The following is a 25,681-nucleotide window of genomic DNA, read 5'->3' on the forward strand; positions in this document are numbered from 1 at the left end:
TAAAAACACACATACACAAAAAATATGAATATTCAGAAAACATACATTTGTAAAGTGTAACCCCGCTACACTACAAAACAAATCACCATAGTCGCCCCGTTTGCCCGAGACTATACGTATTGGGGGTCATTTACTAAGGGCCCGATTCGCGTTTCCCGACGTGTTACCCGAATATTTCCGATTTGCGCCAATTGTACCTGAATTGCCCAGGGATTGTGGCGCACGCGATCGGATTGTGGCGCATCGGCGCCGGCATGCGCGCGACGGAAATCGGGGGGCGTGGCCGAACAAAAACCCGACGTATTCGGAAAAACCACCGCATTTAAAAACCGAAAAAGTGTCGCTTGGGGAGCGCTTACCTTCACCTGGTCCGAGGTGGTGCATTCCGGCGCGATGAGATGACTTTCAGCGGGGGTCATTTACTAAGGGCCCGATTCGCGTTTTCCCGACGTGTTACCCGAATATTTCCGATTTGCGCCAATTGTACCTGAATTGCCCAGGGATTGTGGCGCACGCGATCGGATTGTGGCGCATCGGCGCCGGCATGCGCGCGACGGAAATCGGGGTGCGTGGCCGAACGAAAACCCGACGTATTCGGAAAAACCACCGCATTTAAAAACCGAAAAAGTGTCGCTTGGGGAGCGCTTACCTTCACCTGGTCCGAGGTGGTGTATTCCGGCGCGATGAGATGACTTTCAGCGCAGCAGCGCCACCTGGTGGACGGCGGAAGAACTACATTCATAAATCCCGGCCGGACCCGAATCCAGAGCAGAGAACGCGCCGCTGGATCGCGACTGGACCGGGTAAGTAAATGTGCCCCATTATGTATCAAAACGAACAAAATTCAATAATAATGTTCATTTTGAGTTAATTTGAAAATCAAAAAATATGTACTATAAATCACAAAAAAAAGTCTTTTTTACACTTTTAACCCCAAATCATACTAAAGATTAAAAAAAATTCAACTTTTATTACATTTTAACTAGCTTTATGTGTCCCGGACAAAACACTGCAAAAAATTTTTAAGGTATCATGCAAAAAAAAAAGTTATGACCCTTAAAGGGGTATTCTCGTCTGGGCATTCACATCCAGATTAATTAATCTACCATATATAAACATTTCTTCAATTAGATGTTATTAAAAAAAAATGTTCCTGTGTGAAGATAATTTCTCATAAGTGTAGTAATATGGTCCCTTAGAAACAAGACTGTGTCCCTAGATACGACCACGTCTGCTGGAGGGATTGAACAAATAAACAAAAAGTTTTTGTACATGAAATGTCCGGGAGTTACTGCGTGTTCCGCAGCCGTCCTGTAGTAATGATTGCTGATGCCAGGTGGTCAGGCAGGACTGAATAGCGCATGTCTGGCCACTGCTCCTGGAGTGTGACGTGGTCGTAACCGAGGAAGCTATATCGTTTTTAAGGGACAACATAATGAGAAATTTTCTTCACACAGGAACATTTTTTTTAATAACATCCAATTGAAGAAATGTTTATATATGGCAGATTAATGAAACTGAATGTGAGTGCCCAGATGAGAATACCCCTTTAAACCATTGCATGCAAAAATTTGCTATAAATGCCTGGTCACTAGAGGCTTTTCAGCTTGCACACCTTGGGGTTAAACATGCCAACATTGTATACATGGATTTCTTGCGTCTTTATCTCTTACTAACTACGAAAATAAGTAAGGAATACTTTTTTCTTGTAGGTGTATGGTGCGATTGTCACAAGAACATGATGATGACAAGAATGTTGATAACCATCAGTAAGCATAGTAGGCTTAGGAGCAATTTATCATTCTGTTAAGTTGCGCAAAAACTGTTTAAAATGCCTTTTACCACATTTATCAAGAGTTTAGTAAGGTTTTAGACCATATGACACGTGCCAAAAGAGTGTGTCTTTACAATAAAAGCAGTTTGTAGCAAAAATATTTAGACATAGGGGGTGCAAAGTTAGGCTAGACAGATTCATCATTCAGCATTAGACACTTATAAATCTAGTATGCTGTAGTTTGACTTTACATCTAACTTTGAGACACTTTTTTTTAATAATTTCCTGTTTTCAACACTTTAAAATTGAAGAGTAACCATCATTACAGAATTTCAGATAATTTTTGATATTGTTTGGAGGGAGTGTTGTTAAAATTTTTATTATATAATTCATTGAGAAATTCTCCTTAGGCTGCATTCACACCAATGCAAGGGGGACGTATATACGGGCGACATACGTCCCCCATAGACGGCATTGGGCGCTCCTATTTTTTCGCGGCATACGGCGCCGTGCACCATGTATCCCTATGGAGAGGGGCGGGGTGAGCAGCGCGGGCAACGGTAGTGTGCATCCAGCCTTAGTTGGTAAAGAAACAGACTGTAAAGTGCCCTTTAGTTATAATGTTACTTTGGCAATGCTATGGCAAAGCTGTCTACCAGATTGATGAGGGGTCTCTCTCTGCTCTCTTGTTTGTTACACAGCTGTTAACCCTTTCTGCTCTCTCTCACTGTAGTATGCTACGAGTGGTATCTTAAGATCAAGTTTAAAAACTCTTAAGGACCAAGCCACTTTAGGGCTTTCGAGCAAATCACGATTTTTTTAAATCTTCCCTGTGTCACTATAAGGGGTTATAAACTTCAAATGCTTTAACATATTCAGGTAATTTTGAGATTGTTTTCTCGTCACACATTGTACTTCGAGTGTTGGAATCCCAGCTGTTACTGCAGCAGCCCGACTTACACATACAGCGGAGCTCCCACAGCGACCGCACAGGCTCTGCTACTGAGCCTGGGTGATCGGCGAGACGTACATGTACGTCGGGACAAAGCTTATTGTGGACCCCCTACTGGCATCCATTTCCATATTGATACATAACATTGTATACACATTTTTTTTTTTAACAAAACATTTTAAAGCGAAGACAACCTAGACTCTTTTGACAGGACCCTACTCTACTGCATGTATACAGACTGCTCCCCTTGCACATGCCCACTCAGTCCACAGCTGATGCCCCCTTGAAAAAATAAATCTATACTCACCCTCGGCTTCTTTTCCCAGGCCTTGCGGCTCGGTCTTCTCCTATTCCGACTCCGGTGTATTCACTATGACATGGCGGTCATAGTGTCGTGACAGCATGACGTCATAGTGCAAGAGTCTGCACTATGTATGCTCCCGGGCCAGAAGAGGAAGAAGAAGCTGAAAGTGAGGATAGATTTTTATCTCAGACTGATGGTGACAGTGCTAGGGGGTTTGTGGGTACTGTGAGCACCTTGGGCAGTGCAGCTCTCCCTTTTCAGAGCTGCTTAACCAAACACAAGGAGATATGATGTTAGCTCATACAGCTTCCAGTGACACACTGCACAGGCAGGAGCAGCTTGATTTTTTTTTATAATGTTTGAAAAAGATTCACATCCACCCCCCACACACACGTAAACGATACAAAAAATGATCTCAGATTACGGCTTTAATTCAAATCAATGAAGTGTGCTTTCAATTTTTATGGATAGGAACTGGGACAGGGTGGGAGTAAAAAAATACAAAACTCCTTGCCTGCTTCTGTTAAAATGGGGAGACAAATCAGGGTATGTTTTTTTCCCCATGTCCCCATGACTCACCTCAAAACGGTTTTCCAGGAAAGCTGAAAAAACCCTTGAGGATGCAGCCAAACGTGCAGTTTTTGGATGATAATGGGTGAGGACTCCTATTTACACTCTACTCCTGGTTTGGCCATCAAAAACTGTTTTTGAAAAACTGAACGTGTGGACGCACACTAAATTAAATGTAGATTTTTGTAATATTATTTCAATGCTAATATTTTGTTAAATATTCCTTTATCTACAGGATCACCAAAAATTTGATTTCTTATTTAAAAACAGGTATGTTTGAAATGAAAAGAAATTAAAATTTGTATAATATAGACGGTCCCCTACTTAAGGACACCCGACTTACAGACAGACGCCTCTGCCCACTGTGACCTCTGGTGAAGCTCTCAGGATGCTTTACTATAGTCCTAGGCTGCAATGATCAGCTGTAAGGTGTCTGTAATGAAGGTTTATTGATAATCCTTGATAATCCCATTACAGAAAAAATGGGACAAAAAAAATTTGTCTGGAGCTACAATTATAAAATTAAGTACCTGAAAATAGCATAACAAATAAAATAACAAGCCTGGTCAACAAAGCAAAAAGGAAAAAAGTATTGAACATGCTTACTGAAATTCATTTAATACTTTGTACAAAAACTTTTGTTGCTCATGACATATTCAAGATGCCTCCTGTACAGAGAAACTAGTTGCATGCATTTAGCATGTGTGACTTATGCCCATTCTTCTACACAAAAGCTCTTCAAATCTTGGAGGTTCCATGGACTCCTTCTTTGATCTGTGGGCCATTATAGCAGGTTTATTTTCTTTCTCTGAAACCAATTGATGCCTGGTTGCAATTGTGTTTTTACTGAAACACTTGAAATTGACAACATTGTTTAAATTCAGAATGTGGTGCTTGTTGACAATTGTAAGGGCCAAGTCTCTCCATTCAGTCTTCAAATTAATTTTCAAAATGCAATTCAAACACTGTGACTGCAGCATAAGGGTGCGTCCACAAGTGGCGTTTTGCGGATGAGTTTTAAAATGCATGTGTCAGAACACATGCATTTTACATGTTACCAGGCATTTGTCTGCTTTGACAGTGTTTTTCCTATTGCTGGAAGTGTAAGGCTACATTCAGACTACAGTATGGGGGACGTATATACGGCCGACGTATATGCGGCCGATATACGTCCCCCATACACTTCTATGGGCTCACGGCCCTGTACGGGAGCGGTACGGTGCAGCACACGTGCGGCACCGTACCGCTCCGTAGCCCGGGGAAAGATAGGACATGTCCTATCTTTCCCCGTATTACGGCGCCGTGCGCCATTACTTTCTATGGAGAGGGGCGGGGATGAGCTGCGCTCACCTCCTCCTCTCCCCACGCTGCCGTGTGCCCGCCGTACTACGGCGCGGTGGGCTCACGGCAGTGTGAATTTAGCCTAAGCTAGGGATCCACCCTTTATTTCATTTTCATCATCCTGGTAAATGCAGCAGATATTTTACAAGATTACCTTGGTGCTTGTGTCCTTTCACCCTTCCTTCAATTATATGAACTTTACTGTTTGTTTTGGGGTGATATGCAGTGCCTTTTGCCTCCAAACATAATGTACATGATTGACATCCAAAGATTTCAATTTTGGTCTCCTCTGACCAGACTATATTCTTTGAGTATTTCATAGTCTTGTCTAAATGTTGTTGAGCAAACTTTAATCATATTTGAACATTTTTTTTAGCAATGCAGTCTTGAGTGGTCTCTATTGCTATATATTCTTTTATAGAATGGAATATGGGACACCAAGAACTGCATGTATGACCCTCAGCATGGGTGTCCTGAAGTTTTAATTTTTTACCAATAGCGTAAAAGTTGGTGGACGTATTTGACCACTGCATCTAATTGATTGAACAATACACTGTTGGTGTGCTATGTTGCCATAGTGCACATCTAATAATAATAATAATAATTCTTTATTTATATAGCGCACACAGATTACGCACGCTGCACAAAGCATGTCAAATCGGTCCCTGTCCCCATAGGGCTCACAATCTAAGCAACCTAACAGTATGTTTTGGAGTGTGGGAGGAATCACATCTGCCTTATATTAACCCCTTACTGACATGTGACATAATACTATGTCACATGCCGGGTGCGGGTGCATGGAGAGGGCTCGCAGGCTTAGCGCTCTCCATAGCCGGTAAGTCTTTGCTGGATATCGCAGGTGTTTTCCCGATGATCGCCGCTGGCAAAGCTGCCGGGGGCTTCAAAAAGATGGCGGTGGAGAGGATCGTCTCTCCCTGTGATGTCATCGGGGAGCTGCGATCCATCGCCATGGCAGCCTCGGGACTTCCGAAGACCCAAGGCTGCTTCGGGTTAACCTATTCATTACTGTAGTATGGCAGTATATGTTAGGATCGTACAGACAACCTAACGTTAAAGTACCCTAGGGAGTCTGAAAAATAGTAAAAACAAAAAGTTATACTGTGCGTCCTGGAATGTCCGGGGCTTAGGCGCTGCAAATAAACAAAGGGCCATCTTTAAATATATGAAAGACCATTCAGTTTCCATAATGGGGTTACAGGAAACGCATTTAACGAGGGATACGGTGTCGGTACTGCACCGTTCGTGGATTAGCCACGGGTTTCACGCATTCCATTCTACCTATTCGAGAGGAGTGAGCTTGTTGGTCAAACAATCAGTGCCTTTCCGATGCCATGCCTCCTTTGCGGATCCGGAGGGTCGATTTGTGGGGGTGCATTGTAGAATATACCGCTGGGATTGCATTATAGTGGTGGTATATGTTCCGCCACCCTTCTCTAGCGTAACGCTGAGGGCCATATTGGAACGTTTGTCCTCTTTACCGGAGGCACCACTTATTATTATGGGAGATTTTAATGCCGTATTGGATGAAAGCATTGACAGGTTTCCTAGTGGGGGGGGGAGGGGGACTACAGGTTCCACACTACTGGCGAGATGGTGTGAAGAGTTAGGTATGCATGATTTGTGGCGGGTACGACATGTGGGAGTCCGTCAGTATTCTTGTGCCTCTGCTACTTATAGAACTATGTCGCGCATTGATATGATACTGGGCTCTGAGAGGGTGCTGCCGGTGGTGATGGACGTGAAGTATTTGCCTAGAACCCTTTCGGATCATTCCCCTGTTGTGATGCAGGTAAATGGAAGTGGAGAGAGGGAAGTGGTGAGTAAGAATGGTGGGATATGGAGACTGAATGCGTTTTGGTTGAAACTGTTTGAAGGGGTACGAATGAAGGAACAACTGAGAGAGTTCTTTGCCCTTAATGAGGGATCTGTGCCTAGACGGGTATTGTGGGATTATTTTAAGGTATATTTGCGAGACAGGTGTAAAAGCGAGATCAAAAAGGTCAAGGAGACTTCTAGGCAGATAGGGGCAGACCTACAAAGGAGGGTGGTGGAGTCAGAGGAGAATCACATTATGGGTGGTACCCCGGAAACTGAGAAAGTGTGGATGGAGGCACAACATCAGCTTACAAAATTCCATTTAGAACAAGCTGATAATAAACGTATGTTCTTAAAGCAGCAATTCTATGCGGAAGGAGAACAGACGGGAAGGTTGTTGGCAAGGATGGCTCAGGGGCAAAAAGAAAATAACTTTGTGCATAGTATGCAGAATGAGGAGGGGGAGTTGCTTACAGACACTAAGGGTATCTTAGGAGTCTTTGAAACTTTTTACGCCAGATTATATGCATCCAGGGTTAATTATTCAACGGCTCAATTGGAGGAGTATTTGGGGGGGATTGCAATGCCCAGATTGGGACAGGAGGCACGGGATATGTTAGAGGGACCCATAACAATGGAAGAACTTGAGGAGGCGGCTATGGGCATGGCCAATGAGAAGGCCCCGGGTATGGATGGCATACCGGCTGAAATGTATAAAGAGTATGGGGATATCCTGTTACCTCAGTGGTGGGAAACCTTAAAGGAATGCTTTGAGGAAGGCTGTCTTCCTGCCTCATGTTATGAGGCATTGATAGTGGTGCTTCTGAAGGAAGGGAAGGAGGCCCAAATACCTGAATCCTATAGACCGGTCTCCTTGCTAACGTCTGATATTAAGATTCTGGCGAAAATATTAGCCAATCGGCTGAGCAGGATAATAGGGACTGTAGTACATCACGACCAAACGGGATTTATCCCATCCAAATCCACGGCTATTAACATACGTCGCTTGTTTTTAAATCTACAAGTACATCAGGAGGGGGCGGAGGAGGCGGCGGTGCTATCTTTAGATGCCGCCAAAGCCTTTGATAGTATAGAATGGGAATACCTATGGGCAGTGCTGAAGAAACTGGGCTTTGGGCCACATTTTAGAAAGTGGGTGCAGATGTTGTATAGGGCTCCCGTAGCTTGTGTCCGAGTTAATGGAATGGTGTCTGAACGCCTGTGCCTGCGAAGGGGTACGAGGCAGGGATGCCCGTTGTCCCCACTATTATTTGCTATGGCTATTGAGCCCTTGGCCTGCCTGATAAGACAGCACCCGGACTTAACAGGGTTTAGATATACCGGGGGGGAGGAAAGGATCGCATTATATGCAGATGATATGCTCCTTTTCCTGGCTGGAGTAGACCGAGGCTTGCCCACGGTAATGAACCTCTTAATTCAATTTGGAGACTTCTCAGGGCTGCGCATTAATTGGACGAAGTCAGCATTACTACCTTTACGGGCATCTAGTTCTACCGGCATGCAGAGGTGGGGGATACCGGTGGTGGAGAAATTTAAATACTTAGGCATATGGGTCACAAGATCTTTGGCGGCTTATATAGATTTGAACTTGGCCCCTCTGTTGGGCAGAATGAGGTCCCGAGTGTTGGTGTGGAATAAACTGCCCTTATCGGCGCTGGGCCGATCCAACCTCATTAAAATGATTTTAATGCCACAATTACTCTACATATTACACAACGCACCAGTTTGGATTCCGAAGTTTTGGTTCCGAAGGATACATAGCTTGTTTAGGGACTTGATTTGGAAGAAGGGGGTCCCCAGAATTAAGTTGGAAAAGTTACAGCTTCCTAAGGGCCAGGGAGGTCTAGCAATCCCAAATGCATGGGTATATTTCCTTGCAGCACAATGTCAGCACCTCGGGGGGTGGGATATGCCTGGCTCGGAGTCATGGTGTCCGAGGGTTCTGCAGCATTTCTGTGGTCCATTGTCTCCAATGGCGGCTTTGGAGGCGGGGGTCTTTGGGAGAGTAGCTAGGGGACACCCGACAGTGCTCTTGGTTCAGAAAATATGGGGAACTTATAAGAAGATAATGGAAATAGGACCCATTACAAAATATACCTCTTTATGGGATAACCCGTACCTGGGGGAAATATATATGCTGGAAGGTATGCAAGGGTGGAAACAGCAGGGAATAAAAATGCTTGCACAATTATATGACCAGTCTGTACTGAAATCATTTCAGCAATTGGTGGATGAATTTGAGCTACCCCGTTCATTGTTCTTTCAGTACCTTCAGATTCGCCACGCTGTGCAGGCTCAATTCGGCCCTGAGGAAGTGATGTTCTCTTCCATTAAAGTGATGCAGGGGGTAGTGTCTGCTAAGCATATGAGGGGGCTAATATCTCTTGTATATATGGTCTTACTGGATAAGGTGTTGGGGGACCCAATGGCAGGGGTGAGAAGAAAGTGGGAGGAGAGAGTCGGGAGCATGGAGGATGAGGAATGGGGGGAAGTATTGTCATCTCCAAGTACGCTGTCTATAAATGTGGCGCAGAGGCGATCGCAGCTGTTCTTACTCCATAGAGTATACAGGACGCCACAGGTGTTGCAAAGGATGGGTTTGAGGGGGGATGCCTGCTGTCCAAGGTGTTCAGAGGAGGAAGCAGACGATCTACATATGTTCTGGACATGTAGAGAGTTGGATGACCTGTGGAACAGAGTGCTGGAAATGATACACAGGGTGTTTGAAGTGGAGGTGCCAAGGAATCCAAAAGTGTGTATGTTGGGGTATGTGGGAGAGCTCGAGGTTAATAAAAAACAACAGCTGGCGATAGCTAAGGTGTTATATCAGGTGCGCAAATCCATTGCCATGCACTGGTTGGATGCTGCCCCGCCGAGGGTGAGGGAAGTGCAGAAATTTTTGAATAATACCATATGGTTGGAGCTGAAGGTGTATGTGAGAAGAGGTGCGGTGGATAAATTTGAGAAGCAGTGGGGAAAGTGGCTTGAATGTCCGGGGATGGCATCGGAGGAATTGTCGCGGAGCTGGATGCGGGCCAGACCAGGGGGAGTGGTAGGAGTTTAGAAATGATGGGGTATCCTAGTGGAGGAGGGGATAGGAGGGAGTGGGTTAGGAAGATTGTAACGGTGGACCAGATCACAGGGAGGGAAAGGGTTCTGGGGAGGTAAAGGGGTGGGTTTTATTGTATTATCAATATGTTCTTTTTGATGCAGTTTGTAATATGCTTAAAATGTAAAGCTGTAATTTACTCTGAGATATCTGCGTTAATAAAATGATCTTTGATTTATAAAAACAAAAAGTTAAAAAGTAAAAAAAAAAATTAGAATTAAAAAACCTAAAAACTCAAATCACCCCCCTTTCCCTAGAACTGATATAAATATAAATAAACAGTAAAAATCATAAATACATTAGGTATCCACATGTCTGAAAATGCCCGATCTATCAAAATATAATAAAGTTTTTTCACTGCGTAACGGAAAATCGCGCCAAAAGTCGAAATGGCACTTTTTTGGCATTTTTTTAAAAAATTTAAAAATTCTATAAAAAGTGATCAAAAGGTCATACAGTCCTGAAAATGATAACATTGTAAAAGTCATCAAAATCCGCAAAAAACGACACCACCCAAAGCTCCATACGCCAAAGTATAAAAAAGTTATTAGCGCCAGAATATGGCAAAATCCCCCCAAAAATTTTTGTACAGGAGGTTTTCATTTTTTTTTAATGTATGAAAACATTATAAAACCTATACAAATTTGGTATCTCCGTAATCGCACCAACCCAAAGAATAAAGTAGACATGTCATTTGTAGCATATAGGGAAATCCGTAAAATCCAAGCCCACAAGAACACGGCACAAATGCGTTTTTTTACCAATTTCACTGCATTTAGATTTTTTTGTCCCGCTTTCCAGTACACGGCATGGAATATTAAATACCACCATTTTGAAGTGTAATTTGTTACGCAGAAAATAAGCCAGAACACAGCTCTGTACATGGAAAAATAAAAAAGTTATAGATTTTTGAAGGTTGGGAGTGAAAAATGAAAACGCAAAAACGAAAAAGGGCATCGGCGGGAAGGGGTTAAACAAAAAAGCCTTACAAATGTACCTGTTCGACACCAAATGTAATATTTGAAGCTGCTAATTAGCAGGTAACTGGAGTTATAAATATATGCACTTAATCTTTGATACCATAGATGTCCAGACGGTATGTAGTTGTTTACTTCACTTTGATTAGTGAAGTGGGAAAGGAGGCCCAAAACATTCTAGCCGACTTTACCCATAAACCAGTGCATACCAGACAGAAATGCCCCCATAAGTGTATTTGACAGCAACAATTTCTTACATAATCGTGTATGCTAGCCACTGGTGCCTCTTTATTTTCTTGATTCATCAGATTATGCACACCAACAACTCCCCCCAGACCCCATTATGTCCACCAGGGGTTTATCATGTGCTATTCTTCTAATCAAATGTGACAGATGCCCAGAGAGGTTCCAAATGGAGCCTTATTTTATTTATATTGGATACAAGAAGAGATAAACATGAGGGCAGCGCGTCTTCTGATAATGGAAAGATTTATTAGATATAGGAGAACTACGCGTTTCAGCTCTGTACCAGAGCCTTCATCAGGTTGAAACATCACAACAGCTTTTCAACCTGATAAAGGCTCTGGTACAGAGCCAAAACACGTAGTTCTCTAATATGCAATAAATCATTCCATTGTCAGAAGAGGTGCTGCCCTCATGTGGATTCCTTCTTGCTTCCAATATATCTAATCTTTGACGAGTAGCTATCCATGGAAGACGCCACATTCACATGTGATGAACACAAAGTATTTTGGCTAGTGTCACTTTTTTAGTATGTTTTTCTATTGAATTTCTTAAATTTAATAGATTTTTCTTTCTTCAGCTTACAAGAAGCTAGAAGATCCCCTGATTTGGAATGAAAGACAGGAACAGCGCATCAAAGAGGGTCACTGGTTCAGAAAAATTGGTAATATTTTAATCCATTAAGGACATGCCATGTGTTACCATATGCAGTTATAACTTTGGAACGTTTTATCTTATAAAGTTTATTTTTATACAGTTTTTTTCATGACATGTTGTACTTAACATCAATGCTATATTTTTGTTAAAATTTTTTGCACCTTTTTATAAAAAAAATTAAAATTTGTGCAAATTTATAAAAATTAGCTTTTTAGATTTCTTAATGTTACCACTTACCTTTAGGTGTCTATCTGACTGAGTGATTACACTTAGGGGTTGATTCTCCGGTCTAAATTACATCCTGAGACTGGTGTAGATTAATGGGTGTGAAAACTCTAGGGAAGGATAAATATTGCCAAGAGGGTATCATGTATGAAAAAACAGGGGGAAAGTGAAAGTACAAGAAACCTAGGCTACTGTCATCCCTCTCACATGATCCTTCTGATCCCTACAGCTATCAGAGCCGAGCCTGTATCTGAGATTGGCTATTTTTATAGACAGCTTCTGAACCCTTTTTTCTTTTTTAATGAAATACAAATTAAGTTATTTTGTTTTAAATGTCCTTCTCTAAAGGCAGTATTAAAGTTATTACAATTTGGACATAAACACGTGTATTGCAAATTGTTTTTGTCATCATACAGTTAACCTAACTATCTAAATTGATTGCTAACTAACATTAAAGGGGTTCTCCTGTCACTAAACGTACTTTTTTTTTTAAACTGGCCGATTCTTTTGCATATATTATAGTGACACGCCCATACCTCACATCCACAGATTCAATTATTTTAGAGGCCATTTCATTTTTAGGCCAGCATGGTGGTGCAGTGGTTAGCACTACAACATTTCAGTGCTGGGTTCAAGTCCCATCCAGGTCAACATCTCCAAAGAGTTTGTATGTTCTCTCTGTGTTTCGTGTGGCTCAGGGCAGCCCTGTGTAATCTGTGTGCACTATATACATAAAGAATTATTATTATTTTTAAAACTGCTTCCCTCAAAATATTCAAAACAGCCTTTGGTAGGTTTGTTAAACCTTCAAGTATCTCACAAGAATCAAGAATTAAAACAAAATGGAGGTTCTATTTGGAATGTTTAAATTTCAGCAATAAAATTATTATTTCACCCTAAAATTTCTAAAAGTTCATGCTGGATAAAGCACATCTCAAATTTTGTTGTGCAGTTTCTTACGAGTATAACAAAAACCCCACATGTGAATGTAAACTACTTCAGGGACCCACAGGATTTCACAGGAGGGAAGGAGACATTGAGCTTTAGGAGGCCAGATTTTGATGACGTTGTTTTCGGGTGCCATTACACTTTTGAAAAGTTCCTAAGGTACCAGAACAGTAAACATCCCACAAATGATCCTATTTTGGAAACTATACCCCAATAATGTATCAAGCTTATTATTGAGTTTTATACCAGATGTTTTATAGAAAGTATTTACATTGGCTCGTATAAGTGAATATCCTTTTACAAAAAAAACTTGCTTTGGCACCTAAATTAGTATTTTTAGAAGAGGTTAAAGAAGTAAATGCAGCCCATAGTTTAATACACAGTTTTTCTAGGATACAGCTATATCCCACACGTGGTCACAAACTGTTGTAGGGGCGCACTGGGGGTTTGGAAGGGAAGGAGCATCTATTGGTTTTTGATGGGCGGATTTTACTGCAACAAATTTCAGTTTTTAAAAGAGTTTTAGACGGTATATGGGGCATTTAGCGGACTTTTATTATGTATGAAATTTCATTTTTATTAAACTTTTTAAAGTTTTTTTACACTTTTTTTTTTGTTCACCTCTCATTATCATCTGATCACTAATTCAAGTGAATACACTGCCTGCTTTCAACCTGCAGTTACACGACCTTTGAAGGACCTTCTAAGGTCCTGAAATGGCTCTTGGCAACATGTGTATTGAGAGAAGAATCAGATGTATGAGGATCACATGGCTTAAAGTCCTAATCAGTATAAAATTTGGTTGGGGGTTTTGATGGCCATAGCCCCCCGGGCTACTGCCCTAAATGCCTACTTTATATTCCACTACTGTCCCGACCCTAATGTCAGAAGATTAACGGTCGGATCCTGGGGCAACCGAAAGTGTAAACACCAGGACTTAAAGGTTGGAATTATATCTGTGAAATTATGTATTTTTGTTAATAACAGTGAATTAGAGAGCACACACCACACACTCTAATAATAGACCACCCCCCACAAATAACACACCCATAAATGGTTTGATTTTACATTTTTGTAGCTCCCTGCTCTGTGCTTCTCATCTCATATGGTGCGCCTGCATCAGATCCCTGCTACATAGGCCAGAGACCTGAATAGGACTTTGACCTGTGATGCATCCATCCCGGTGCAGGCGCATGTGATGAAGCCATTGTAGGCTGTGCAGGAGGCAACAGAAGCCGCACTGGAGGAGACAACAGTGGTGAAGTAAGTACTGTTTTTTTTCTGGCAATTCTGGGCGGTCTTATTATTACAGACTACTGGTGCACTGTTACTTTCTACTACTGGGAGCACTGTTCTGTCCACTGGGGCACTGCTCTATCTACTGGGGTCACTGATCTTACTACTGGGGGCCAGTGTTACTTTGTGCTACTGTTGGCACTTTTACTAGTTACTTCTGGGGACACTGCTCTGGCTACGAGAACCACTACTGATGGCAGTGTTACTACTGGCTACTAGGGGCACTATTCTGGCTACTAAGGCACTGTTTCATTTTGCTCCTGGGGGCACTGTTATTTTCTGCTACTGGGGGCACTGTTGCTTCTTGCTACTGTGATCTGTCACACAGTAGCAAATTCCACAGCGCTTTAGAAATCATAAGGGACGTATACAATATTACATTACAGAGTACAAACTGTCATATGTAACAATAGAAGTGAGGGGCCTGCTCGCAAGAGCTTACAGTCAATGAGGATGAAGGGGGTGACACAAGAGGTAAAGAGCTTGTATAATAGTCCAGCCATTCTTTATAAGGGATAAGTATAACATAATATAATAAATAAAAATTCTGCTGCTTGAACCATTCATCTGCCGCCATGTTATATACAAAGTCCAAGGTGAAAGTAACTGCAGAGAAGCCTGGAGCATGATATATATCTGGTGTTTGCTGGATAACAGACGGGAAGAGAACACAGGATGAGTTAGTAAACAGAAAGTTGACATTTAATGCAGTGAGTGAGTGTGATAGGCTTGCCTAAAGCAGTGATGGGCAACCTTTTGAGCTTGGTGTGTCAAAATTCGCCAAAAAAACGAGCATAACTCGGTGGTGTGTCACCTTGACAAAAAAACATAATTTTGTGATATTTATAGTTTAAATAACAAATATGTATAATTATTTAACTTCTAGGGTACTTTAACCCTAGGTTGTGTGATTGATCCTACCATGTACTGCCATACTACATCTATTTACAGGCGGTCCCCTACTTAAGGACACCCGACTTACAGACAACCCATAGTTACAGACGGACCCCTCTGCCCACTGTGACCTCTGGTGAAGCTCTCTGGATGCTTTACTATAGTCCCAGACTGCAATGATCAGCTGTAAGATGTCTGTAATGAAGCTTTATTGATAATTCTTGGTCCAATTACACCAAAAATTTTGAAACTCCAATTGTCACTGGGGCAAAAGAAAAAAAATTGTCTAGAACTTCCATTATAAAATATACAGTTTCAACTTACATACAAATTCAACTTAAGAACAAACCTCCAGACCCTATCTTGTATGTAACCCAGGGACTGCCTGTATTACAATGTGCTGGACAATCTCTCAGCCTCCCGGCTACTGCACCTGGCCGTGTAGGAGCGGAGGATGAAACTTAACTCTCTGGCGGCCGTGTGTCACTGAAAATGGCTATGCGTGTCAGCACTGACACGCGTGTCATAGGTTGGCCATCACTGGCCTAAAGAGATGGGGTTTAAGAGCACGTTTGAAACATTGAAGGTTGGATGTTACTCTGGGGAAGGTCATTCCAGAGCATTGGTGCAGCTTGGGAGAAGTCCTGGAGGTGTGCATGAGAGGTTCCAAGTAAGGTAGAGATTAAGCTAATATCATTGGCAGATTGCAGGGAGAGCATGGGTTGGAGCAATAGACTGAGATGAGAGAAGAGAGATAGGAAGGTGCAGCATTCTGCAGAGCTTTGTGGATGAGGGTAATTATTTTAAACTGTATTCAGTGCAGTGATTGGCACAAGTTGGAGGCATTCTTGTAACGTTTGGTCTGAAAGACGAGCCTGGCTGCTGCATTTAGAATAGATTATAGAGGAGAGAGTTTAGTGAGTGGAAGACCGATTAGTAGGAAGTTACAGTAGTCTAGTCAAGAGTGAATCAGAGCACCAATTAGCATTTTAGAGGTTTCAATTGTAAGAAATGGGTGGATTCTGCAGATGTTTCTGACAAGCATGCAAGAGCAAGCAAGAGATTGAATATGTGGTACAAAGGAAAGGTCGGTGTCCAGCACAACCCCAAGACAGCTGGGCTGCAGAGGGCATGATTGGGTTGGTTAGTAGATGGTGGAAAGACAAGAGGTTCAGACTTAGAAAGATTAAGTTTCAATAAGAGAGAAGACAGGATGTTAGAGACAGCAGAATGTGTTCTGAAGGAGGAAGTTAGCTGAGAGATAGCGGTTTGGTCAAGAATAAACCAGGCATTCCACTAGTTTTATAGATGAAAGATATCTGCTGGCACTCTTACTACTGGATACTAGGGGCACTGTTCTGGCTACTGGGGACACTGTTTCTTTATGCTACTTAGGGCACTTTTGCCTCTTGCTACTGGGGTACTGTTACTTCTTGCTTCTGTTCATCTCTGTTCTGGCTCCAGGTGCAACTGTAACTTTTTGCTATTGGGGACAGTGTTGTGGTCCCTGGTGGCACTGTTCTTTCTAGTGGGAACATTTTTCCTTTTTGCAACTGGAGTCTCTGTTCTGGCTACTGGTGGTAGTGTTCGCTTTTGCGTCTGCTGGCACTGTTATTTCTTGCTACTGCTGGTACTTTTACTACTAGTTTCTGCTGGCACTCTTACTACTGGATACTAGGGGCACTGTTCTGGCTACTGGGGTAACTGTTCTGGCTACTGGGGGCACTGTTTCCTTATGCTACTTAGGGCACTGGTGCTTCTTGCTACTGGGGGTGCTGTTACTTCTTGCTTCTGTTCATCTCTGTTCTGGCTCCAGGCGGAACTGTAACTTTTTGCTATTGAGGACAGTGTTGTGGTCACTGGTGGCACTGTTCTGGCTAGTGGGAGCACTTTTCCTTTTTGCAACTGGGGGCACTGTTCTTGCTACTTCAGTCCATGCTCTGCTACTTGGGAAATTTTTGCTATTGGAGGCACTGTTCTATCTACTTTATGAACTGTTGCTACTTGAGGCTCTTTTTTCTACCCGTGGCACAGTAACTTCTTGCTCTTGGTGGCACACTTCCTTCTTGCTACTGGTGGCACACTTCCTTCTTGCTACTGGTGGCACAGTTACTTCTTGCTACTGGTAGCAAAGTTACTTCTTGCTATTGGGGCACTGTTGCTTTTAGTTACTGGGGCAGTGTTCTGCCTAATACAGGTACAGTTCTGTCTACTTGGGGCTCTAGTATTACTTGCTACTTGGGGCAGCGTTGCTTTTGGGCCATTGGCGACACTGCAGTGGCTATTGGGGGCTCTAGTATTACTGGCTACTGGGGATACTGTTCTTGCTAATGAGGACACTGTACTGGCAGCACTGTTATTCCAGGCTACTCAGTGAACTGTTATTCCTGGCTACTCAGGACACAGTAACTTCTGGCTACTGGGGGCACAGTAACTTCTAGTCACTTGAGGCACTGCGAATATTTGCTACTGTGCATTGCAGCTAATGTGGCTACTGTGGGTGACAGAAACTAATGGCTAATGTAGGGCACTATACATTTATTGGCTATTTGGGGCACTGTTACTTTATTGTCCACTGTAGAGCAATGTTAGTATATTGGCTAATGTGGGGTCCCTATTACTATGTTGGCTACTGTAGGGGCAGTGTGACTTTATTGGCTACTGTGGGGGCACTGTTACTTTATTGGTTACGAGGGGGCCATTTCTCTATTTTGGTTACTATATGTCTTCCATGATACTATTATAATATTGACTACTATTATTGACACACATATTGGATTTTCTGGAGAACTTATATTGGCTCCTGTGGGGTAGTAGTATGTAACTAAAATGTTAGTGTTGCAGAGATGAGTCGTGACTATAAGGTGATGTGGTGGTCTTGGTCTAAGAAGAAAATGAGACTTCCCCAGTCAAACCCAACATCTGTGTTTCACGAGAAAGTAAATGCTTGTATTAACCATGAGCTCACAATTCTTTGGCATATCCCCGTGCTACCGTATGATGTGCTTTTGTTTTCCTACTATGAGGGCAGATAGACATAGACTTTGTGGGAAATATTTATCATACACCAGCGCTTGTGCGCCGGCATATGATAGCCCCGCCGCTGCATTTTCGCAGTGCCATACATCAAGAGGCTACTGCTCCAGCACCCCTCGCCCTCCGGATTGGGGCAAATAATTGCAACTGCTAGCAATAAGCTAACATTTGCGATTATTTCACTGATGTGGCTCAGAGGCACTGATAAATATGCCCGTGTATGTTGGATCTGTGCAATCAGTTCAAATTAGTCTAAAAATGAGTTCATATAGACTTCAAATAGTATGTACAGGTAGATTCTGTATGTAAACAATTTTATTTATAGTTAGTTAAATGTTTATTACATTTTAAGATAAATTTCTATAAAGTTTTAAAAAAAAAGTTAATTTAAACATTAAATATATATTAATATAAAGATTATTTAAAATAGGGCAATTCTTTACAGTACTGGAGAAAAAAGCAGATTTGAATCCAGCACTCTATGCCAAACACGGAGACGGTCCAATGTAGAAAAAATGTTCCTTTATTGAAGATAAAATCATGCGGACACACATAGCTGATTGTAAGGGATCAACGCGTTTCGGCAGAAGCTGCCTTAGTCATGATCTGATATACACAGTAGAACATGATGCTTTTAAAATAACCCGCTTCATGACCTCACGAGTCAGGTGACCAATGTGGGAGGGGTTACACACGTCACAGAATCATGTGATGCGGTGTCAGACCTCATGAACCTGAAATCGAGAGGTAGAAGAAATCCGGTAATAAAAACACAATGTAAACATTGCAAGATGACAGAAGGGACTCAAGTCATGGCATAACAAATAACATATTGGAAAGATATACAAATAGCATCTAAGGAGAAATATATGGACCTCTGTAACAATCGCTCGGGGAGAAAAACGCACAGGTAAGTAAAAACAGGTCATTATTCACATTGTTAAATCATAGGTGTGCAAACAAGCGTAATAGTATAAAGTGCATCAAATAGCAACCACAGGTAAGTCTCTGTGATAATCCCTAAATGAGGTACATGTGAAATATTGTGATGATATATCATGTACAAAGAGACTGCATAAACATAACACTTATAAAGTGCCAGAATGTAAACATACGGTAAGTTTCCGTGGTGATCAAAGAATGGATGCACGTATCAAGACATCTATGCAGACATATAAACAATCGCTCAAAAAGAAAAACGCACAGGTAAGTAAAAACAGGTCATTATTCACATTGTTAAGTCGTAGATGTGCAAACAAGCATAATAGTATAAAGTGCATCAAATAGCAACCACAGGTAAGTCTCTGTGATAATCCCTAAATGAGGTACATGTAAAATGTTGTGATAATATATCATGTACAAAGAGACTGCATAAACGTAACACTTATAAAGTGCCGGAATGTAAACATACGGTAAGTTTCCGTGGTGATCAAAGAATGGATACACGTATCAGGACATCTATGTAGATATATAAACAATGTTAGAATAATGTAAGTTGTTTACAGATAACACATGATACGTGAACAATGCGCTAGCATGAACCAAATAAAAAAAGGGAAATGTTTATGAACCGATAACAAAATAAAAAACGTACCTCCAGAGGGAAAGAGGATATTATTAATATGTTAATATAATATCAGATCTTTTGTTTAAGCCCTCTGGTTGGCGACTGGCTAGGGTGAACATCCAAAAAGTCTCTCGATTGAGAAGCTTGCGTTTAATATCTCCCCCTCTAATAGGTTGGTATACTCTCTCTATGCCAGTCCAAGAGAAGCCATCAGTACGTTTACTGTGGCAATCTCTGAAATGTTTGGAAATAGAAGAAACATTTACCGAATTGTTGCTTATGTCAGATAGATGCCTACGTATCCTAATTTTTAAAGGACCAGCTGTATGTCCTACGTATTGTTTGTTACATTTCAAACAAGAAGCTACATAAATAGCATTGGAGGTATTACAGTTAATATAGGATTTAATATTGTGACATGTGCCTGTATGCATCGATGTAACAGTGTCTCCTGTTTTAATGAAGTCGCAGGCTATGCACTGTTTATGTCCACACCTAAAATTACCTTTGTATTTTAACCAAGTGGGTTTTTTCTTGTCCTCACTGAGGAAGAGGCTTGGAGAAAGACTATTACCTAGAGTGGGAGCTCTTCTGGCAATATATTTTATTCCAGGGGATATAATTTCTCGTAAGACGGGATCTTGAATAAGCATTGGGATAAATCTTTTGATAATGTTTGTTATTTGGGAATATTGATTACTATACGATGTAATGAATGGCACCATTTGTTTCCCTACTTCCCTGATATGTTTCTTTTCACTCATATCCAATAATGCTTTTTGTGAAACATTGTTAATTTTCTTGGCCGCTATAGCTATATCTTTGTTTTTATACCGGCGGGTTCTTAGTCGTTGACCTAGGTTTTGTCTCTCCGTTATAAAGTCCTGATCTGTTTCGGCGTAGTCTTATCATTTCCCCATAGGGGATGTTTCTAATGACGTGTTGGGGATGACATGAAGTAGCTAGCAGGGTGGTGTTTCCTGAGACTTTCTTTCTGAAAGGTTTGACTGATACCCTATCTCCTGTACCAATGAGGGTAATATCCAAAAAGCTAATTGAATTTCCTCCAAACTCTGAGGTAAATTTTAAATTCATTTCATTGATGTTTAAATAATTAACGAACTCAAAAAATCTATCCTTTGAGTCTCCCCAGACCCATATCAAGTCGTCGATAAATCTACCGAACCATACAATAGATTGAGAATATGGGTTGGTGTCTGAAAAAATATGTAACTCCTCCCATTGGGACATGTAGATATTTGCAAGGGAGGGGGAAAACTTAGCCCCCATGGGGGCCCCCTCCACTTGCAAATAAAACACACGATCGAAAATAAAGAAATTATTTTTCAGCAAAAATTCAGTAACCATCAGTAGAAATGTTTTCAGATGTTCGTCATATGTGCTGTATATGTCTAGATGTCTCTTTAGAAAAAATAAACCCATTGAATGAGGGATGGAGGAATACAATGAAGCCACATCACATGTGGCCCAACTATAGTTGTGACTCCACTCGAAATTGTCCATGGTGTGTATGATGTGCTTCGTGTCCTGTATGAAGCTGGGAGTAACGTGTGTAAGGGACTGGAGATACATATCAAGCCATTCTCCTAGCTTTTCTCCTAGGCTTCCAATACCAGCCACAATTGGCCTCATAGGAGGAGGGAATGTGTCCTTATGGACTTTCGGTAGAGAGTGGAAAATCGCTGTAACCGGATGTTCAACATATAGATGTTCCTCCAGCTTCTGTGTTAAAATGCCCATGTATACCCCTTCTTTTAAGAGTCGTTTCAGTTCTAATTGACTGCCCTGTGTAGGATCCCCATTTAGTTGTTTATAGGTAGTTTGGTCTTGTAGCATGGCTACATTCAGTTTTCTGTACAAAGAGGAATTTAGGACAACCACCGCCCCACCTTTGTCCGCATTTCTAATAGTGATATCAGTGTTATCTTTAAGGTTCTTAAGTGCTGAAAATTCACCCTTAGATAAATTATGGTGAGAGTGTGATTGTTGGATACCTATTTCGTTATGTAGTTTAATTACCTCGCCCTCCACAATCTCTTGAAATCTATCCAGTATAGGTGGGCGTGAACCCACTGGATAAAAATCAGGATTTTTAACAGAAAAATTTTTTTTAACAACATTATTGGCTTCAGAACCACCGCACATTAAAGATCGCATACACAAAATATTACATTGTTCTGAAAAATTTGTATGTAAACTGGGTATAGATAATTCTGTAATATAGTCATTTGACACAACATCCTGCATACATGTATTAGCCTCCTCTATGCTAGTATCAAAAAAATGCTTTTTAACCGTGATGTTTCTGGCTAATTTGTTGACATCTAGTATCGTTTTAAATAAATCAAAATTACATGTTGGAGAGAAATTAAGTCCTTTACTTAACAACGAGATTTGATTTTCGTCTAAGATGTAACTAGACAGATTTATGACTGAATGTGTCACTTCTGTAGTTTCTTCTGAAACCGGGTTGTAGTGCCCGTTTTTTCTATGTTTCTTTCCTGCCCGTCTGCCCCGTTTTTTGACGGTTGTGGAATAATTTGATGTTGTAGAGAAGTGGAAGTATTCATTCTTCCTATATTTCTGGTTGTGTTCCTATCATTGGAGTTAGACGGTGTCGAAGATAAACTGCCATCCGAATCGTCTGTTTCTGAAAAATTCACTTTCCTGTAAGATCTCCTATATCTTCTCTTGGATCTGCCTTTTTTAAGGATAGATTTCGGTGTGTCACCAGGCACTCCTTGTTTTTGGTCGTTATCAAGTTCACGTCTTCTCCACGTGTAGACCTCATTCCTCTTATAGTCAATAAAGTCTCTCTGGAATTTTCTCTTTTTAACCTCTGCTATATCTTTTTCAATACTCTTGATTTTAATAGTGATCTCGTTCATGTGTTCCTCAAACACAGGTGCTGGAGAAGTACTTTGCAGAGTGGTTTTTAACTCATTGATCTCCACATTCAATTTGTTTAGTGTCTCTTGCTCATGTGAAACAATCAATTTCATGAGTTTGAACGAACATTCACTCAAGATGGCTTGCCATGTTTCTAAAAATTTGTCAGAATATATCGTGGTAGGTAACTTTTTGATTCTCAGGCCTCTGGGAATCATTTCTTTATTAATGTATGAGGTCAAAGTTTCAGAGTCCCACCAAATCTTTGTTTCTTTTTCTGTAAGTTTGGATAAAGAGTCCCATTCTAAAAAATGTTCTGAGAGTGGGTTGTCAGCGGAGGATTCGCAATCAAAAATTTGTGCGATTAAATTCTTCCTCTCCGTATATATTGGAGTTGTCGAAATTGCATCATCGACTAGTCCCACTCTTTCAGCTATGGTGTCCTGCATGCAGGGCCGGCGCTATGGGTAGGCAAAGGTGGCAATTGCCCAGGGCCCCCTGCCCCCTGGAAGAGGAGAATCTCTTCTTTCAAATGAATCTTGAATTGTGTTTCTAGGTGCCATGGATCCAGAGATATTCAGGTTTAAAGTGAGAATATCAGGTGCCATTTTTATATATAAAAATTACTCCCGATGGCAGTTTAACAGTTATTATCTCCATTTTCCTAAAACATAGAAACACAAATTTAAATTCATACAAAAGAGGAGACTCTCTTCTTTCATAGGAAAAAAGAAGTGAGGTTCTATGTCTCACAGAGCCAGAGATATAGCCACCTGAAGTATCCCCCCCTCCAGATTCTTAGCCATCAGGCTACAGGGAGCATTTGCTGCACACAGGAGCTGCTGCACCTCACAGATAATGGAAATATTCACTCTATATGTTACTACATTTTGAGAATGGATAATATCAACTAATATTCATGTTTTTAACCCTTCTCTATGCAGAACTATCGAAGAACGCACTTTGGGCCACATGTATCAATCGTTTTTTTTCTGTTGTTTTTGGGCCTTTTCATTCAGGCGCACCGTTTTTGCGCCATTTTTGCCAAACTAGCTGCGCAGCAAAAATAACCAGCTTTCCCTAGCAATCCAGATGTTTTGCTGCGCCTTATGATATTCATCACTTCCGACTTTTCATTTAGGCGCAAAAATGGGCGCAAAAACACTCCAGCCCGAAGGTGGTGTTAACTGAGAAGAAAGCACTGAGCCCCTTTGCAGAACAGCTCATTTCTAGCAGCAAAGCTCAGCCAGACACTAGAACAGATCATACAGACATTAGATACTCTGCAGACACAAGAACAGATCATACAGACATTAGATGCTCTGCAGACAGGAGCTGCAGACTCTATTTACAGTTCATCATCTTCTATTTACAAAACATTCTGCAGAATCCTGAGCTCAAAGCAAGAGAGCTGAGAACGTTGCAGAATGTTGCAGATACTACAGACAAGTGTCCCCCATGTAATTCTGCACAGTATAACCAGTGTGTCTGAGGGGGATACTGTTAGGATTGGGTACACAAAAGACAGGGGATAGTGTGCCCTGAGCTTGCCCCAGCCTCTGTCCCTTCCTATAGCCCCCCCACGCTAAACCGTGGGGCGACTACTTGAAGACTCGGAATACTCTGGTTTAAGTGCGGGAAGGGAAATACAAACAGACTGACGAACATAAAACACAAAAGAATCGTAAACTAGCCGGAGTCACAACGGGAGGGTACGTCAATAGCAAAGTCAGTAAGCAAATAGTCAATGTCAAAAACTAGCCGAGGTAACAACAATACAGATACAGAGCAATACAACCTAGTGCAGCAAGCAAGTGGAGAAAGAGATTTCAAACACTGGCACAGGTGACTAGTGAAGCTGCAATTTATGCAGCCAGAACTCCACCTCCAGAACCTGATAGGAGCTGGACAGCATCTGGGAATTAACCCCTCACGGTGCAGAACAACAGGCACCAAGCAGAGGTTCAAGTCCCAGCCACTCCTAGACAGCGCGAGATCTTAGCAGCCGCTGCCCAGGACGAGAGGTGGAGTTTGCGCGGACACGCGCCGGGGTTCGGAGAACGCTGCTGGCACCACCAGAAGTCCCAGCATTCTCCCTAGCGAACCTGACAGTACCCCCCCCCTGACGGGGGGCCTTCGGACCCCTAGATCTTAAAGATGACTTCTGAGGGTAGGTCTGATGAAACAACCTGAGTAACCGTGGAGCATGAACATCTCTAGCCGGAACCCAAGACCTATCCTCAGGACCAAAACCTTTCCAATGGACCAGGTACTGCTGGGAGTTACCTACCCATCTGGAATTCACAATTTTTTCTACCTCAAATTCCAGATTCCCCTCCACAATAGATGGAGAAGGAGGGTCAGAAAGAGGCAAAACAGGCTCAACATAGCGCTTCAGAAGACTCTTATGGAAGGTGTTATGGACCCGCCACCCTGCTGGAAGTGTAATCTTGAAGGAAACCGGGTTAACAATATGCGTAACAACAAACGGACCCACAAACCTGGGAGCAAACTTCAAAGAGGGGACCTTCAATTTAAGGTTTTTCGTGGATAACCACACTTTATCCCCCACCACAAACGTATCGGAGTTAGTGTGCCTTCTTTCAGTTTGTTGGGCCATAGAATTTTGTGCCCTCTGAATATTCCCCCGAACCTGTGACCAGAGTGAGCGCAACTTGGATGTAATAGCTTCCGCTCGAGGAATATTAGAGACAGGCACAGATGAAAAAGAGAAACGAGGATGAAAACCATAATTGCAGAAAAACGGAGATACCTGTGTGGAAGAACTACTGTGGTTATTAATAGCAAATTCTGCCAACGGAAGGAATTTCACCCACTGGTCCTGACTGTCCGAGACAAAGAGTCGCAGATATTGAATCATCTCCTGATTCATCCTCTCGGACTGACCATTAGACTCAGGGTGAAACGCCGACGAGAACGATAAATTAACTTCCAGTCTAGAACAAAATGCTCGCCAAAATTTGGAAACAAATTGTACGCCCCTATCTGACACAATATCAT

At 41.9% G+C, this 25,681-nt stretch overlaps 1 protein-coding gene across 10 annotated transcripts in view; it reads left to right on the top strand.

Moving 5' to 3' along the window:
• Positions 1–25,681, top strand: part of TEX11 (testis expressed 11) — a 285,428-nt gene that overhangs the window by 180,806 nt on the left and 78,941 nt on the right. For all 10 annotated transcript variants that reach the window (XM_072125893.1, XM_072125894.1, XM_072125897.1 and 7 more), the window contains 3 exons: positions 1,713–1,769; positions 3,836–3,870; positions 11,708–11,791. In XM_072125893.1, the coding sequence (XP_071981994.1) occupies positions 1,713–1,769; positions 3,836–3,870; positions 11,708–11,791 (176 nt within the window). The remainder of the gene's footprint in view (positions 1–1,712; positions 1,770–3,835; positions 3,871–11,707; positions 11,792–25,681) is intronic.

Source organism: Engystomops pustulosus, chromosome 9 (assembly GCF_040894005.1).
Source record: "Engystomops pustulosus chromosome 9, aEngPut4.maternal, whole genome shotgun sequence".
NCBI lineage: Eukaryota > Metazoa > Chordata > Amphibia > Anura > Leptodactylidae > Engystomops > Engystomops pustulosus.